Genomic DNA, 17,596 nt, shown 5'->3' on the forward strand with positions numbered 1-17,596 from the left:
TCTGTACTGTAGCTGCGGCAGACTCTATAATATGCAGTTGGGTATGAATTGAGGTCAAAAATTGCACAACGTTGGAGGCGGCAGACGTGTAGTCAGACACGCAGGCAAACAGACACGGCTATCGGGGGAGTTAAGTGTAAGTGGATGCAATCTGATGAGGTAGACAGAAAGAGACATGGACGTGTATGTGTGTGCTGAAAGGGTTACGTACTCTATCTGAGGAAGGTGAACACCGAATGCAAGTTAGGCAGATGATCTGGAGACAGTTTTGCCTCTAAATAAATGCAGTAAATCTGTGTGTCCTTTATTTGGGCAATGCTATGAATACATTATATTTTCATTCTCAGGAAAGAGACTACTACTACTAGACACTAAAAACAAATACACAAAGTATCATTTTTAGCAACTACTAGACAAATCCAACAAAATGGTATAGATATTTACAATGTTTAGTTGATTAACTGACTGAATAATGCAAATCTACCTTCACAGATCTGCTACACCAGTAAAACCAGCAGCCTAACAGTATGCAAGCCCCCTTAGTGCTGCCAAAACACCGCTGATCCGTCAAGGCATTGACTCCAAAAGACCTCTTAAGATGTCTTGTGGTAACTGGAACCAAGACCTTAGCTGCAGATCCTTTAAGTCCTATAAGTCGCAAGTTGGGGCTTCCATAGATCTGACTTGTTTTTCCAACAAAACCCACAGATGCCTGATCGGATTGAGATCTGCAATAATAATTAATGTGCAATAGTAACAGTGTGCAATACACATACACTTATTCTTCTTTTTTATACTAAGTTAATATACTGTGTTGTGTTGTTTGTTACGTTGTGATGTGTCATATCGTGTCGTGTTGTGTTATATGTAGTGCCGACGTAGGACAGTTTTTCCAATTTCATTGTACTACTGTACTATGTATGACTGTGCAATGACAATAAAGAGTTATCTTATCTTATCTTATCTTATCTTGGGAATTTGAAGGTCGGGTCAAGTCGATGTGAGCCGACATGACAGTTCAAAATCTCTGTCATGTTCCTCAAACTGCTTCTGAACATTTTTTACCGTGTCACAGAGTGCATTATCCTGCTGATAATGGCCACTGCCATCAGTAAATACTGTTGCCAAGAAGGGATATATGTCATCTGCACCAATGTTTAGATCCATTTTTAATGTCCAAGTAACATCCACACGAATACTAGCACTGGCTCTTCTTTCCACAGTACAAACCTTGCGGCCATCTCTCCTCTAGGCAAAAAACAGGCATGCACACTCCACGGTGCCAACTGCAGGTACTTTCAACAGTAGACACACACTGTGTGTTTTGACAACTTTCTATCATAGCCATCATTACAATTTTCTGCAGTTTGTACTACAATAGCTTTTTTTTGTGCGATCACTATGGGCTCCCTGGAGCAGTTTCACCACGTGTGCCTCCATAGACAACCTTTGGTAGTTACTAACCACTACATGCCAGAAATCCTAACAAGACTTGCTGTTTTTGAGATGCTCTGACTCAGTTTTCTTGGCATCACAAATTAGCCCTTGTCAAAATTCAGAGATCTTCAGACTTGCCCATTTTTCCTCCTTCCAACACATCGGCTTGACGAACTGTACGCGCGCTGCCCAATATATCCAGCCCCTGACAGATGTCATTGTAAGGAGATAATCAGTGTTATTCACTTCACCTGTCAGTGGTTTTAGTGTTGAGGCTAATCAGTGTATAATTACCAAGAACATACGGCACATTCATTAGTGGTTTAAAACTGTAAAATCAGGTATACTTGCATCAGTTAAATCCCTCTTTGCTTCGTACTTGAGAATGCAGGGTCAGTCTGAAAGTGTGTGCACCAGCCTTACCAAGACTAATTCTTATATGGGACGTTTATTGAACTTCGCGTTTTCAGTAATTCTAGTGCTGATGGTTTTCATGTTTGCCCGCACTTTTCTCTAAAGAGCAGACTGAAGGGGTCTAAAGATGAAATGCTGTTGGACATGATTAACAAACAGCAGACTAGTGTAAATGTCTGCAGCTATAGACACTGGATGACCGGCTGTAATTGATTACAGCCAGTGTGATGCAACAAGGCACATTACTATGCTAATCCAGCCAGCCCCAGTGATAGCAGTGTGGTGTGTTGTGAGTGAGCGAGAGGGAAAAGAGACAATCAAGAGAGTGTGAGACTGAAAGGGATAGAGAGCGAGTGAATGGCTGTGTGTCAGTGTGATCGCAGTGTGTTTGTGTGCACGCCTGTCTGTCCCATTGAGATGCCCGAAAACACAAAAGCAGCAGCCAGCCTGGTCTCCTCTGCTCTCACAACATTGCTTGTCATCATGATGACATTTGAAAAAATCCTCATAGAGGACAAAAGACTAAACAGTGAGTGGGTGGATTTGTCTACGGCTAACCTCCAGCTGTCGGGGTGAGAGAGCACACTAGAAACAATGTAAATCGAAGCCCTGCGAATATGTAATCTGGCCATTAGCCGCTTTCAGTATTAGCATTAGCATTTCAAGGTGAGAGCTGGAATAATCAGGCTGCTTTAAATACGGCCAAAAAAAGACTACAGATGTGAGTTGGCATTGCGGTGACTTGTTTTCACACTTGCTGCAGTTATGGTCTCTCCTCCAGATTAGCACCTGCCCTCTCAACAGTGGGTGTTCAAGCAAGTGCTAATCTGTTAGAGCTAGCTCTGCACTGTGAATGTATTTTTGCGTCACCACACTTTTAGTGCCATTGATCAGCATGGTTCCATCTTGAGTCACTCCACCAGACATGCACATGGATTTTATCGTATTTAGTGAATCTGAATAGGTTTGATAGCTTAGTGTTTATGTATACAATGATGTGTTTTTTTTATAGCATAACAGCATGTCTGAGACAGTCTGCATGAAACCCAGTTTTGAGATATATTTGTGGTTCCTTCCAATAAGGTTACATTTATAATGTGTCTTTTAGATGAATCTAGTTTTCCTTATAATGTAACACTGTTCATGTTTAAAAAAGATGCACTACATTTTGCCAGCAACAGTAGCAGCACAACCACCAGCAGCACCAGCAGCAGTTGTTTATAGACTAGTCTAAAATAAAGGCTAGAGGGAAATAATGCAGAAACCTGGAAACACCATAGAAATGTGCTTGGCACCAACGATGTTGGCAAAATAAATAAAAAGCAAAACATGCAGAAAAAGAAAAAAAATGTCTTGAGGATTACCACTTTGTCTACACCACCATCCATTTTGGCAGGTAACCAGCCATCGCTGCATGCTCCTTTCTCTTCCAAAAGGCTAGTTGGCTGGTGTCTTACACATGACTAATCAGTTCTGGTGCAATCATGACACAGTGGCTGTTGTACAAGAACAAAGAAAAGTTCCCTTTCTCCTTTGTTATCTGAAGCATGACCGTCTGAGTCATGATTTACATGTACGTCCCACACAAACAACTCTGCACGCACACGCATAAACCAAATCCTCTTGGATTACTTCTGCAGTTCTTTTTCACCCCCGAGAACAATTCTAGTACATTTTCCATGAGGAAAATGCAGTATCTGAGGGACACATGATGATTTTAGAGCAGAGACATAATTTCATTTCACCAAAGGACTCCCATGATGCATGAATCCAATGAGGATTGACAGTACATTTATAACTGCAACGTGTGGCTATGCTGGCCTTCAAAGGAATCATCCTCAAATGTCATAACGACTTTTCTACTTGAATCTCATTGAAATGGAGTGCTAAAAATGTTGAAACTTCCTCTTTCCATTTAGGAAAGCAGACACCTTCATGTCTTTTCTACAGTGGAACACACACAGAGCTTATAGCTTACACCATAAAGGCATCAACATTACTGATACCATATCACCCAAATGATTAAGCACTGCTCAAGAATAATTACTCCAGATGTACACCAGTCTCTTAAGAGACATGACAGTTCATTTTACAATGAAATTCAATTGAATATTTCTAATTGAAAATATCACACAGAAAAGTGAAGCCAAGTCATGAGTAAGAGGAAAACCTGGGGGGCTTATTAAAACTACTCCACACTTTTTTTAAGGATCTGAATGTCTCCTTAGCTCTTCAGAATAACAGCGAATATAAAGCTGAACATGCACTTGTCAGCTAATTGAGCACTTTACATTACACGATCCTAGCACAAAAGTTCACCTCGAATACATTTATACAGTTATTTGAAAAGGATATGATAATATTTTTCCTTTACAAATTATAGCTGGGTTCAAGTTGTAAAACATTTGATGACTGTTTCATTTTAATTTTTCTTTATCTGCTTAATGTATATGTTTCATATGTTTAAACTGCTGGAGTAAATGAGGCAAAATCAAACTCTGATTTTTAACACAGCTGTGGCAGCATAATCACAGTGGGATCAGTGATATTCGCTCACCATATAATAATGAGCAGGAGTTACAGCAGTAGTTACTGAGTGCAGCACTTCACTCATTTTAAAGAACACTGAAAGCTATTCATTGTGAAAACTAGTTGGTATTGAGTCAAATTAGTGCACTCGTGCTTTGAAGCCCAACACTTTTATGGGAGGTTACACACACAAAATTCATTATGGCTAATTGCTGTAAAAGTAGCTAATGCTGTCAAATGAGTGCTTTATTTTCAAGGAGGTCTTGATGTGACAGGAAATATATTAAACAAGATCATAACATTATGATTTATACTTGACACTTTTTTAATCAACTGCCTTGTACAGAATTATTTATTGTCTGCGCATATGGCCACGTCTACTACGCTCCATCGGAAATAAAATTCAAGTCACTGTTGAGGAATCAAAAGAGATTCATATCCCTGTGGTACTCTGGGCCACCTTCTTATGTGCTGTGCCAGGACTTTGCAGCCCCAAAACCCCCTGAAGGCTGCCTAATGAATACTTTCTTGAGCTTCTGTTTACATTTCCCAACCTGGTGGTTTTCTTGACATCTATAATTATGTGCTGAACCGGGTCTTCCCTTTTGGCCCAGTTGGTTCTCGGCAACCCCCTGTTCCCACCCACTGACAAGCACTTGATTTAGAGTCCACTGTGGTGATAGTGATTTATGCCTCAGCTGATGATAGGTGTGCACATATTGTTTTGTCGATATAGCTAAGACAGCTCAAGGTCATTGAGCGGTTAGTATTCAATCACCACATCTTCCCAAGAAAGTGAGACTGTCACCACGTATCCCAATTGATTCAGTCAGATCATAGGAGATTGTTACCCCATGCTGCCACACGCAAAATTCAAAGTTTACATTCATCTGAGCCTCAGAAAGGGGACGCTGTGCCAGTGAAATATCAGGCTAGAATGCAATCATCTACTCTAGGCCATTTCTGAGTCACAGCGCAATGTACCACACTTCATTAGCCAGGATATTTTGAGCTCACTGATTAAGAAAGATGTAACTAATGTTTCAGGGGGAAAACTTGGCAGTGGCTCTTATGACAAAGTAGTGTCTTGCGCAGCAGATTTTGGTATAACACACTCTCTGCTTACCAAGTTTCTTGTTAAGTTATGGCCTCTCTGATTATAACTGTCAAGTTCAGAGATATTCACATACTTCTCCCTAATCATGTATTTTCCTTCTCATTGTGTCTCTCCGACTTAGCAATCACCCCTTTAGATTCATACAAAGTGTAGAAATGTGATGAACTGGTATATAGGGAACTATATTATGTCATGAACATGTGTCAGTGTAATATCACTTTAAAAATTGGTCGAGAAATCCTTAAATTATAGAGTGACCATCTCATGTTTGTAGGAATGGCACCAAAACATTGATAAAATCATCAGCTATTAAAAATCTGTGTTGTGAAATTTTCAGTGTGTTCCACGGCCTTGGCTGTTGGAGTCCCCCGCTGTTGTCTTGGGGAAGTTGCAAGCTACGACTATCATCTACTAAGACTGCCATGTATTCAGTGCCTTCTTCCACCGCTGATCCTGTATATGGGTCCGTGCAGATCATTAAAATGATCACAAAGATGTGCAGAAAGCATAAAAACACAAATATAAAGCTCATTTTTGGCAACAAAAAACAAACTGCTGGTTCATTAATGACAGACTGAGTGACTGGTAACTCTGACTGTAAGTTTTAGAAATATGGGCTGATGTCTTAAAAGCACATCAAACAGGCCAGTGGATTAATGAGACAGGTCACCAGATTTAGGATACATTAAACACGTGACCAAAAAAAAAGGCATTAAAATTCAACACGCAGCACACAGATATGCCAACTTCCACCTCCCTCACTTTTCAAATGAAAAATGCAGCATGTAAAGTGGTGAAAATACATCAAGTATAACATCTGGACCTGAATCTTTCAGTTCTGTTGTAGGTCACCATGGTTCACTCACCTGCTCTCCAGGGCCACATTGCTGCCCAGGACCCAGCTGTCCTGCAGCTGGACGCATTCCGCCGTACTCTGCAAGTCAGCCGCCAGGCCGGCTGTGGGTGGTGGACTTGGGCTCCTTTGATTGGCCAGTGAGCTGCGGCTCAGGGAAGTGATGGAGGGGTGTTGCCTGTGTGGGGGTGGAGCTGGTGGCAGAGGAGGTGGAGCTTGCTGACTTGACAGATGGTCACCTGGAGAGGAGGAGAGAGAAAAACAGGCATCAGCATAGGAGTTTAAGAATCCCTAATAGTGGGAAAATCGAAATAATAAATAATTAATTTTGCTGATTAAAATTACACCCAGACTGAAGCGACGCGACTGCGAAGAGAGAGCAGATGGGTAAGATTATGCATTTGCCTTATATGCGAGCTATGACAGCACAGTGCCACTTAACAGACCCAGAAAGGTAAATACAACCGAGAGCAAGACATTAAAATGAGATGCAACCACTGCAAAAAAACAGGAAATAAGAAGTGCTTTTATGGCGATACACATAATAATTGTCACAAAACGCCACATGGCTGACAGTTGGGTTCTCTTAAACAGAAGGTCACTTAGAGAGGCAGCTGTTCTTTTATGGGCGCTTAACGCAATGTTTCATGTTTGATTACAGCCAGAGAAGACTCTCAAATAACTAATGACCAGAACATCCATTAGAGCTCTGAGAGAACAGGTTTTCCAATTTCACACAAAGCTGTGTAATTGGCCCCCAGAATGGCATGTGGTGATTATCTATCCATCTTCCCTGTTTAAAAGGTAAAAACCCACAGTGCTGACAATTCTGATTTGCTCCAATGAGCCCCAAATGGGTATCGTCTTTCTTGCCTTACAGAGAGCCTGAAGAATATTGAAAAAGTCGGGAGTTGTGTTTTTTGTTTTTTTTTAGGAGCTCCTGTTGTTTTTGCACTGACAGCATGATTTTTTATGAAGCCTAGAAGCCTATGAGTTTAAATTTACAGCACATGAACACTGATTTTCAGTGTATGATTTAACCTTTGCTTACTCAACAATGTACACAAGGATCAAAATCTGCGCTGTTGGCTGCAAGGAACAGCTTCATTGAAAGGACTCAAGTCATCATTTTGAAAGGATCCTTTAATGACCAAGCAATTTGCATCCTTGTCTATGTGCTTTCACTTTTCAGTGTGCAACCCTATGCATAAAACAACCTATTCAGTTCTGGCAAATGAGCCATTTAGTTCCATATAGCTCAGAGGAAACATGAAAGCCATTCACAGCAAGGAAAAATCTTCAAGTAAGTAAAAAAAGGGAAAAAAAAACGTTGGGCTTTTTTTACATGCAGTAGCAACGTGCACCTACATACACACATACACATGGCTTTTTAATATTATAATTTCCAAGAACATCACTTTCATCTTTAGACACACAAACGAGGAGATAGGTCTTCACATAGACAGCTAGACACAAAGTTACACAGATGGACGTGACAGAGCAGAATCAGTAGTGACAAGAGTCCACAATGCTGGTTCAGAAGGCCAATCAAAATTTAATTAATTCCTGACTGCAATTACATAGCATCAGCATGTGGCTGTAAAGTCCATAAAAGCAAATCATCAGACGCAGATGAAGGTTGGTTTTTTTCTCCTTTTTGTGGCCCATGATTAGAGTTTTATCAAATCCAATCAAACACAAGCCTCTCATCACCTGACATCACCACATTCAAAGTCAGTTCTGAACGCTAATTGCCTAAGATCAGCTACAGTATGAGTATTTTAAAAAATATATGGTTGACATGACTTAGTAATAACGAAAAACACAGCAGCCCACTCATCTCCCAGGCTAGACTATGGGCCCTATTAGAAAAGTGCTAAGTAGGCTAATAGAAATGTGGATTATCTATCAACACTGGCTGGTTTTACTTCACCTTTGGGTCTAATTCCACTGTATGAGCCTGCAGCACCCGTGAGCTCCACTTTCCAGCAGAAGCACTTTCATGTAATCAGCATGCACCAGTGTACCAGTGAAATGTCAATGAGCAGGAAAGGAGAATGCAGCTGAGGGGACAATCAAGACGATAACACAAGGAAGTATCTAACGTGGAAGCAAGTGAAATGTTTACAGCAAGAAAGTATTATTTTAAAAAGCAAAACGTAGGCACATTACTTTATAGGGACTACAAAAGGATTTTAACGAAGCTGAATATAATCTCCAACCAATCAAATGAAATATTTCACTAAAATCAGTCCGTAAAAACAATCTGTCCTACCGTTACACATCATAAATACTGCACATGGGAGATCTGAACAAATCTTTATTTTAATGCCTTAATTACTCTTGTTTATTTTGCAACTTACCCTGAGAGTTTGAAAATGGAACTTACTTCAAACCCATAAAAATGTGGTACGCAGCGCAGGTGGATTATGGTTTTTGGGAGCAGTGCCACCACAGTAAGCAAAAAGATGAGCCTGAACACTTCCTCTGTCATCAGTTTGATTACTCCTGAATCAATTTCTGATGATTCAACATGTTAAAGGCATGCCTGAACTATAACATGAAAATAAGCTGTTTCATTTTTATTTTTAAATCTCAGAGCACATGCTAAGCAAAGTGCTCAGTAAACACAAAATTCCCCAAACCTTCAAAGGAGTAGGATTTGTCATGCAGAATTTGAATGTATAATCCCACAATGAACTAAGAGAACATAAAACCCCATGAACTACATTAAGCTGCATCCTATGCAGTGCTTTACAAACTGCTACAAGGCTGCTGTGCCACAATCCACTGAGGTGCCTGTTACAAAGACAGATGTAGCAGGCACTGAACAAAAAACAATGGTTTACCTAAACAGAAAGTGCCAAAAACTGTCTCAAAATGTGGTAAATATACCAGATTCTCGATGTCACACCGAGGGAGAAGCGACAGCCTTGGGAAGCTTGATGAAATGGCGTCTCTCTATATCAGCACATACACAGTATAAATCTAGGGAGTAACCCTATTGACCACCTAACTCTTTGAAGAATTGCACTGAGATATATCACAGCGTTATGCTCTTTTAAGTGTTTATATCTGAAACACAACTATGTGTGGACTTTAATTATGCAACATATGTCATCCCCTTAATCTTTGTCTGGTTAAGATCAAATGGTGAGCTTCTAAGTGAGACTTGTCTGTATTTTATTATAAGAATCAACATTTTAATAGCATGCTACATTTCATATATCGAGCCTTTCAAGTCAGAACATTCTGAAATCCTAGGCTGTATGTATAGGTCATAACAACACATACTTTTTTTTTCACGTGATCAATTTCGCTGCATACAGTAGGTGTTCTTATATCGGAGTAGTATGAGGTGCAATGGTTTCTGGTCTCTAATTTGAGATGTGAGTTTGAATCCAATTTCACTCAGGACATGGTCTGAGACACCCTCTCTCCTTCTGATTCCATGTTAACCAATGAGGAAAAAGTGGTAGCAGGAGAGTAGCAGTCCACTGCACATTCTCTGTGAACTTCACTGTCAGATTTGAAGGCTTGAAAAGCAAACCATGCTAAATTATGGGCTTATGGTGCCATAGCAATTTCATTTACATTATCCACGGCCTAGCAGATGTTGGACTGTGTGTTTAAAAAAAAAAAGAAGAAGCAAACTAAAACAATGACCCTTTAAGAAACCTGGCATTGTCTTCCATCAAGACACAGAGGGAATTAAGATGCCCTTTAATGTGAAGACTTAGTGACTAGAAAGGCAGATGAAACAGCTGTGTGGTTTATGGGGCTTTGCTTTGAAATCAGATCAAGACGGATGCCTCCTTTGCATAATTCCTCAACTTCAGCTTGTCATCATCTCCATCAGCAACATGGTTTAAAAGGACCTTTGTGATTAATACTGCATGCAAGTGCTGAAATGACAGACTCATTCTCATCTTAATGACGCTTGCGGTATCAAATGTAGATTTATGAAGCCCCTGCATATTTGCATAAACACCAACGAGGGTGGATCTTTGTTTTTAATTTCTTTTAATACTCTGTTTTTAGAAGTTTGTGATCTGAAGACTTTCCTACTGCAGTGTGTTTACAAGAGAAAAGTGCACTGAGTGGTATTAGTGAACCAGAAAAGTCTAGGACGACACCCCTACACAGTTTTTATAGAAGACATTTTTTGCTCGGTAAGCAGACAACCTAAAACAGCTTAGATGTGTCTGTTCACAGATTTGGTCCATTCTGAATAACTGTAACAGAGGCTATCACTGTCAGTAAGCTGAGTTAAGCTATCACTACATTTTCTAGAATCTGTTTCATACTCCTTCTTGATACTGGGGCATTTAGACCAATTAGGTTTCTATGATGTTCATCCTTTGAAAATATTTTTTTTTGATTAAAGCATTGACAAGCCTGGAATACAGCGCATAATGTTCCAACACTGAGTTGGGACACAATTAAAAGCCGTTTTGCACCCACTAAGCTTGGCAGCCTTAGTGAAAGCCTTTTCATATTCATTGTATAAGTACTGCAAAAGGTCTTGTGCCATTTTACTCTCCATTAAGAGACTGATGCAACTGCTAATGGAATTGAAAGGGCATTTGCTTTGACTGGCTCGCCCTTCTCCAATAGGAAAATTGCAGTATGTGTGCATCACAAGAATTCCATCAAAACAGATCACAGATAACTTATGGAGGCCGTAGCTTTCCTATTACTGCTTAAGGTATTCTGCTTACTTTTTATATACGCACAGAGGAATATTTACAATTACAGAAAAAATGCAAAAAGAAACAGTGAAAAAAAGAGAGACATGAAAATAAAATGCAGAACCTTCACTCTGCTTGATTGAAATTCAGAAAACATACTGTTAAAAATGGGAGATCACTTAAAAAAAATCCCAGATTGACTTTTATGTGAAATTAATAATAAATGGACTCTATGATAAAACAAACCATCTAGACTAGGTAGGATGTTCAAAATCAATACATTCTTTCTCATCAATGGCTACATTTCTTTTCACCTCAGCTGTTGAAGACAGCAGTATTCTTTAGTAGTGAAAAAAGACAGCAGCTTTTCACTGAGAAGCCCTGAAGGTGGAGTGAGGGTGGTGTTTCGTAATGGGGAGGGGCTGGGGGGTTGGGGGGCAGTACCCAGTGGAATTTGGAACCATTAGAACAACCTTGCCCTAGGTGAGTTTTGGGGATTTACTCTGCAAAGAGAGTTGGCAATTTTCAGGGACTGGGGGTTTTGAGGGAAAAAAAGAAGAAGAAGAAGAAGAAGAAGAAGAAGAAGAAGAAGCAGCAGCAGCTGTGTGAATTCCATCATATTTCCTGCCAGAGTACCTTCAGTGCTTTTGCAGCCTTGCCCACTCTTCTCCTGACTTTCTGTCTGATCAAAGACAGAAATTTCTTTTAAGCCATTTCTTAGCAGGGGAATCGGGATGTAACCAATATTTCAGGGATTACATAATTATTGCATTATAGACACAGACATTCCATTTACCCACACATAATGTGCTCCTACACAGCCATATAGGCATTCATCAGCTCACATTGTGCTTAAAATCTCTGCCATTTATTTCTAACGTATGATTTGTAAATACACTTAGAAAGTTGATTCCATCGGAGAGCAGTGAATGCGAGCAGCTTCACATTACTGTTTTTCCATCTCTCCTCTTCTCTCTCCCTCTCTCTCCTGCAGACATTGCTACAGATGGCAGATCATCATACAGATGATGACTGCTTAGCAGTTCTTTCTGACAGCTCTCCGATTACATAGTAATTACACTCCTTCTCAAAAGCTGCTTTGACAATTAGCTGACAAAACACTTGGTTGTATTTATTCATGTGTGGACAGCTTCGGCTTCCTTGTTTGTCCAGAGAGATCGTGTTCGCACCTAGATAAAATGCTACAGTTTCTAAGTTCAGCGCAGGCAGCACAGTTTTAAGCACTGACATTGCACGCACCACTGTGTTTTCTTGCACCTAAAGAAACCAGGAACAGTCCACAGGGAAGTGTGCCAGTTCTCACTTTTCTAACATTTATACTTGATCTAAAGAAGCACTCGAAATTGAAACAAGAAGAAATAAATCTTTTAATAATCAACCAAAGTGGAGCTGCACTATTTGGTAACTAGCTATCGATACAAGGGATTATATGTAAACACATATAATGTAACACATTACATGATCAGTGTTACTAGGATTCAAATTTTAGTAGCAGCATCATGACAAAATAAAGCAGTGAGTCATCAGCTGAGATGATGGAAGTCTACACATATCTCACAGCCATTTTTAGAATGCTTTAAAATGTCTGAAGTTTACTAGTCGGCAATTCTCTGTGGATTAATCACAAGAAATGATCATCTAATTTATTGATATAAAACAATTCATTTGCTTTAAGAGTATCAGTCAGTCAGTTAGATTTCTCGAAACATTCAGACATTAAAGATCATATTTCCCAGTCTCGAATATACAGCATAAATTTGCAACCCTCACGATAGCCGCAAATTCTTGATCTGTTTGTTTACATCTTTAACATGCTATTGACAGTAACTGCAGCAGTCTGTCATTTCCTATCACTGCATCTTCCTGTTTGATTTTGAAAGAAGAGTGGGAGCACAGTTAACTACAATATAACAAGCTGTACAATATAAACAAATCACCAGCTTGTAAGACATCAGGACTCTGGAGAGACTTGCTTTTCTCAGAATGTGTTTAAGTCCAGTGCTTTTGCTGGAAATCTCTTTTTTCAAAGGTTCTTGTGGAATTATTTTGAAAAGAAGTTGCCAGTTTCTGAGTTTCCCCTATAAGTGTTTGGCCTTGAGAGTAGTGATTCACTCTATCTAAATTACCATGGTGGGTTGAATGGCTTGAGCCTTCAGTAAGAGGCAGCAATGACTGCCTGACGGAGCCAACATGAAACTTTAGCTGGGGTGGTCCTAGGCACCGCAGAAAAGCTTTTGAACATTCAGAAGATTGCTGGAGAACATTAAGCAACATATTTTTTTTTTACTGCACCAAGCTTCTCAGCATTAGCAACAAAACAATGTTATCCATTTCTGCTGAAATGTGACTCACTTCCCTGAATGAAGCAATATAGATCTGAATGAGTAATTACAGAAAAAAAAGTTGTCTGCATGATCTTACGGGTCATAGAATATGACGTGTATTCTGAGAACTATTCATGTGCCTCCTCATTCATTTACAGCTCGCTTCTCCAATCACTTGAGAAAATGGTTGCAGGAAAAAAAACAAACCACTCTTGGTTGTAGTGGCACAGTCATTTCCAATGGTTGCTATAATTGCATTTCCTGTGCAAATCGCTCAGTTTGTGGGGAAATAAGACAAAGGACAGAGTATTCATCTAAAAATGAGAAAGCCTATCTTTTCCTGATTAATTGTTGGCATATTGTTCTCAATTGGATGCACTCCACTTGCAAGAGATGACTAATTTTCATCTTCATTGTGAGGAAATTTGAGAAGAAGGAGATTTATAATGTGTATCTTTCACACCACAATGAATAAACAAATAGGATGATCTTTTCTAGATGTTGATATTTTATAGTGAGCAAAAATTTCAAGCAGGGCTCTGTAATATTTTGGTATTTTACACCATTACCATTAAGATAGTAACTATATGCATTCAGGGGAGGCCCAGACAAGAATAAAGTGTTATAAATGACACTGTAACAGTGGAATACAATGAAATGTAAAAGAGGCCGCATAAAATAAAGATGAAACTGTTCCTTCTGGTTAGGAATAGAGCAAACTGCATGTTTGAGCCAACCAAGTCTCTTTATCAAATGCACTACAATGAACAAACAGTACATGTTTGCTTTTATATCTCCCCCTTACCTGTCACCTTCCAACTATCCCACATATAATTCACTAGGCCAACATTTCTTGCAGTGTCTGGCTTGAGAGCTGGAGCTACAGCAGAAAGGCTGAAAATCCCTCTGCTTTCCAAAGAGCTTTCCTGAGGCCAAGGCTATGAATTGATACCCCACTGTTGCATTACTCTTGGCCACAGAGCAGAGCACGGGACAAGAATAATAATAGGACAAATCAGTGGTTTATTCTTATAGTATTCACAGACTTGTGCCTTCTAGTGGTGGGGAGGGTCGTGTTACAGATGTCAATATCCTCCATGGGCATAGGTGATAAACTTTATGTGTGCTAGCATGTGTTAGGCAGTACAGTCTATACACATGTGCGCACACAGGCATGCAGACACACTTTAAAGCCCACTGAGAAAAGCCTTCTAGCACTACTGATGTTTTGGAATTTTACTTCAGAACACCCTCTGCTTCTCTCTGCAAGAGGAACTAAGATGTAACCCGCTTACCCTCTGAGACTTGGTGCATGCTCAATCAGCAACATGATATGGCCCACGGCTCTGCGCTGAGGTCACTGCTGGACAACTCCAGCAGTGACCTCAGCGCAGAAGACTGATCATGCATAAGGTAGCAACACAGTGTTTTCTCCACTAATGTGCCAGGCTAGACATGCAGCTTCTACAGCTCCAATTCAGCTGCATAGTCTGAGCTCCACCGTGAGGAATCTGGGATCCTCCTAAAACTCTTTGTGCTGAGCACTGACATGGAAAGTGCAAGTTTTTTTGTTTTGTTTTTTGTTAGACACAAAACACAAGTCATTCGGCTGTGAAATAATGTGACTTATCAAACAATTTTGGTCATCCTATGAAGCAGAACGCTGCTCTGATCTGAGGACTAATCCAATCTAATCAAGACGGCTACTTTGGTACAACCCCAGTTGGAGGCAAAGTCTCTTGAGTGGCCCAGCATCACAATTCATTAGTGAAACTGGCCTTTAAAGTTTAATCTGGCGTGCGGTCGTTCTTAATTTTCAACCTCATCCCCTTTCCATTTCAGAGTGGCTCTCACACATGTCCACATCCTGTTAATCAATAATAAAAGTAATCAGGGAAGTCAGATGTACTGTCCTTCAAAATCTCTCTAATGCTCCTTTGCTTGACATCAGCAGACAGGGCTGTCTGCGTTCCAGTCTTCATTCACCTTAGAAAATACCACCCTAAGCCTCATCTGTCATGTATTGGCTGCAGCCTAACATTTCACTTTGTTTGGCAGACATTGATTTTTACCTCCAAGGTGTTGTCAAGGAGGCATCCAACTCATACATACCTCCTCTGCTGTCTCTCCAGAGGCTGCTTTAGAAGGAACTGCAGGAGCACACACACACACACAAAGGAAAGCTCACGGAAATGACTACAAGGTAGCCTAAAATATTGCCAAATTTCTTGAATAAGGACACTAGAAGGGATGAAATGTGTGGGTGATAAGCCGAGGCTTATCAAAGCAGCATTTCTCAGAGCCTATTTTTGTTGTTCGTGTACTGTAATAGGCTTGGCAGCAAGTAATCCAGACTGAAGTATATATTACAAATACACATAGAGTTCCAAAATGATTGTTGATGTGTATCAAAGCACATCAGATGTACAAGTGCAGCCCCATTGTGGTTTTTTACGTGCTCTCCATGCCAACTCATTCAGCCAAAAAAAAACAACCCAACCATAAAACAGAAGTAGTCAAAACATTTGGTCACTAAAATGCCTTGAACCTACTTCAGTCGATGTAACCAGTCCCCCATCCATGTTAATATTGTTTTCCACGATAGCAAAATAACCACCATTTATCAACTGCCATCTCACCACAGCCTCCATCCCACTTTCTACACGCACACACAAATACACACATTTGCAGCCTAGTTGAGCAACACTTTATATTCATTAAGTGTCAAAATCTTATAACAAATAGCTGCTTTAAAAGAGCAACAGTATATTTCGTTTAGGAATTATTTGGCACCAATAAGAAATGATCTATGAAGCAAGCTTAAAGGTAACATCCTTCTGCAGTTTATTAATAATACAAACAGCAAAAGTAATTAAGATAGCCCAGATTTACTGAGAATTTCACCAAAGTCTACAACTTTTAATCATCATCCCTGCTTCAAAAAATGCAGAGGAAATAATACACAAACTAAAACTTACATGTCAGCTCTGGAAATTTCACCCACTCACTTACAAGGTTGACCACTCTATCAGCTCCTTCATGTCTCATTAAACACTTGTTTGCTTGGAGGTGCATAAGTTTACTCACAGTTATTTTCTAGCCACTCCTCTTGCATGCATTTCTGGCTCTCACTGGGTACAACTGACAAGAAAGCAGCTTCAAAGATGCATATCTAAAGAGGCATTCTAACAAACAAACGCGAGGGTATAGTTCCTGCAAGTGACATGTTTGCGAATGACACACCTCTGATGAGGCTGTCTATAAGTATTTACATTGAATGTTGGGTTAATTTTAGCATGCTAGCATTCTGGGGCAATGATAATATGTTAGTATTTAGCAGTTTTGATGCTTCAAAATAATTAGAACGCACATACACTGCTTGTTTGAGTCCATTAGAATACAAGTCAATCGTTCATACTGTTTATGCGCTTTCTGAATATTATGAATATATGAATATTTATTTGATTGCAGTTAGACATTATTTGGGCAATTTTAGGCCATTTTAATATTTACCATGTTTACAAGTTCATAGCTTAGGTTAGCATGTTATCACGAAAATATAAAAATGGCATGTGTTTTAAATTTGAGAGCAAAAACAAAAAATAAAAATATTATAAGGCAAATGAAATATAAAACAATGAATCTATTAGTTGTTGAGACAGCCTTGGTTGCAGGTTTTGGGTGAAACCAAAAACTATTAATGTCAAAACCTTTGTGGTATTAAATGAGAAAAGACAAGGCCACCACAGTCATGTTGCCATCCCCTAGGATCAAAAATGATTATATAAATGTTGTTCAACAGTTTCTGGAAAGCACTGGACTAGTAGACACCAATGTAAGCATGACTATTTTGCAGAAAAAGCGTCACCATCCTAGTAAAAAGGTTCACATTTATGGAACAGAGTATGCGTTAAAAATGACGTCTATTACCAGTAAAAAAAAACCTACTGCTTCTGCACTAAAGATAAATAAGAAGTAAGATGTAAATCTGATTTAATAATCCCAAAAATCCATTCTTCTTTTCTTTCCAGGTTCATTCATGTACATTTTGATGTAGTATAGCAGAAGTCCCCATCATGACACAGTGTAAGAGTGTCTTTCTCTAAAAGGGCACGACTAAGGTTTGGCTGTGAATCTCTCAGCCTGCTTAAATCTCTCTAACAGCATGCATCATAAAGCTGCTCTGTTTTTAAAAGCATGTGATAAATAT

At 39.6% G+C, this 17,596-nt stretch overlaps 1 protein-coding gene across 1 annotated transcript in view; it reads right to left on the bottom strand.

The window, feature by feature from the left end:
- Positions 1–17,596, bottom strand: part of LOC146638128 (teneurin-3) — a 122,678-nt gene that overhangs the window by 69,528 nt on the left and 35,554 nt on the right. Inside the window, exon 3 of the mRNA XM_085366195.1 lies at positions 6,364–6,589. Coding sequence (XP_085222321.1) covers positions 6,364–6,589 — 226 coding nt within the window. The remainder of the gene's footprint in view (positions 1–6,363; positions 6,590–17,596) is intronic.

The sequence above is a fragment of the Diplotaxodon limnothrissa genome, linkage group LG2 (genome assembly GCF_057381915.1).
Source record: "Diplotaxodon limnothrissa isolate DT_005_m linkage group LG2, D_limnothrissa_male_GT1.1, whole genome shotgun sequence".
Classification (NCBI taxonomy): Eukaryota; Metazoa; Chordata; class Actinopteri; order Cichliformes; family Cichlidae; genus Diplotaxodon; species Diplotaxodon limnothrissa.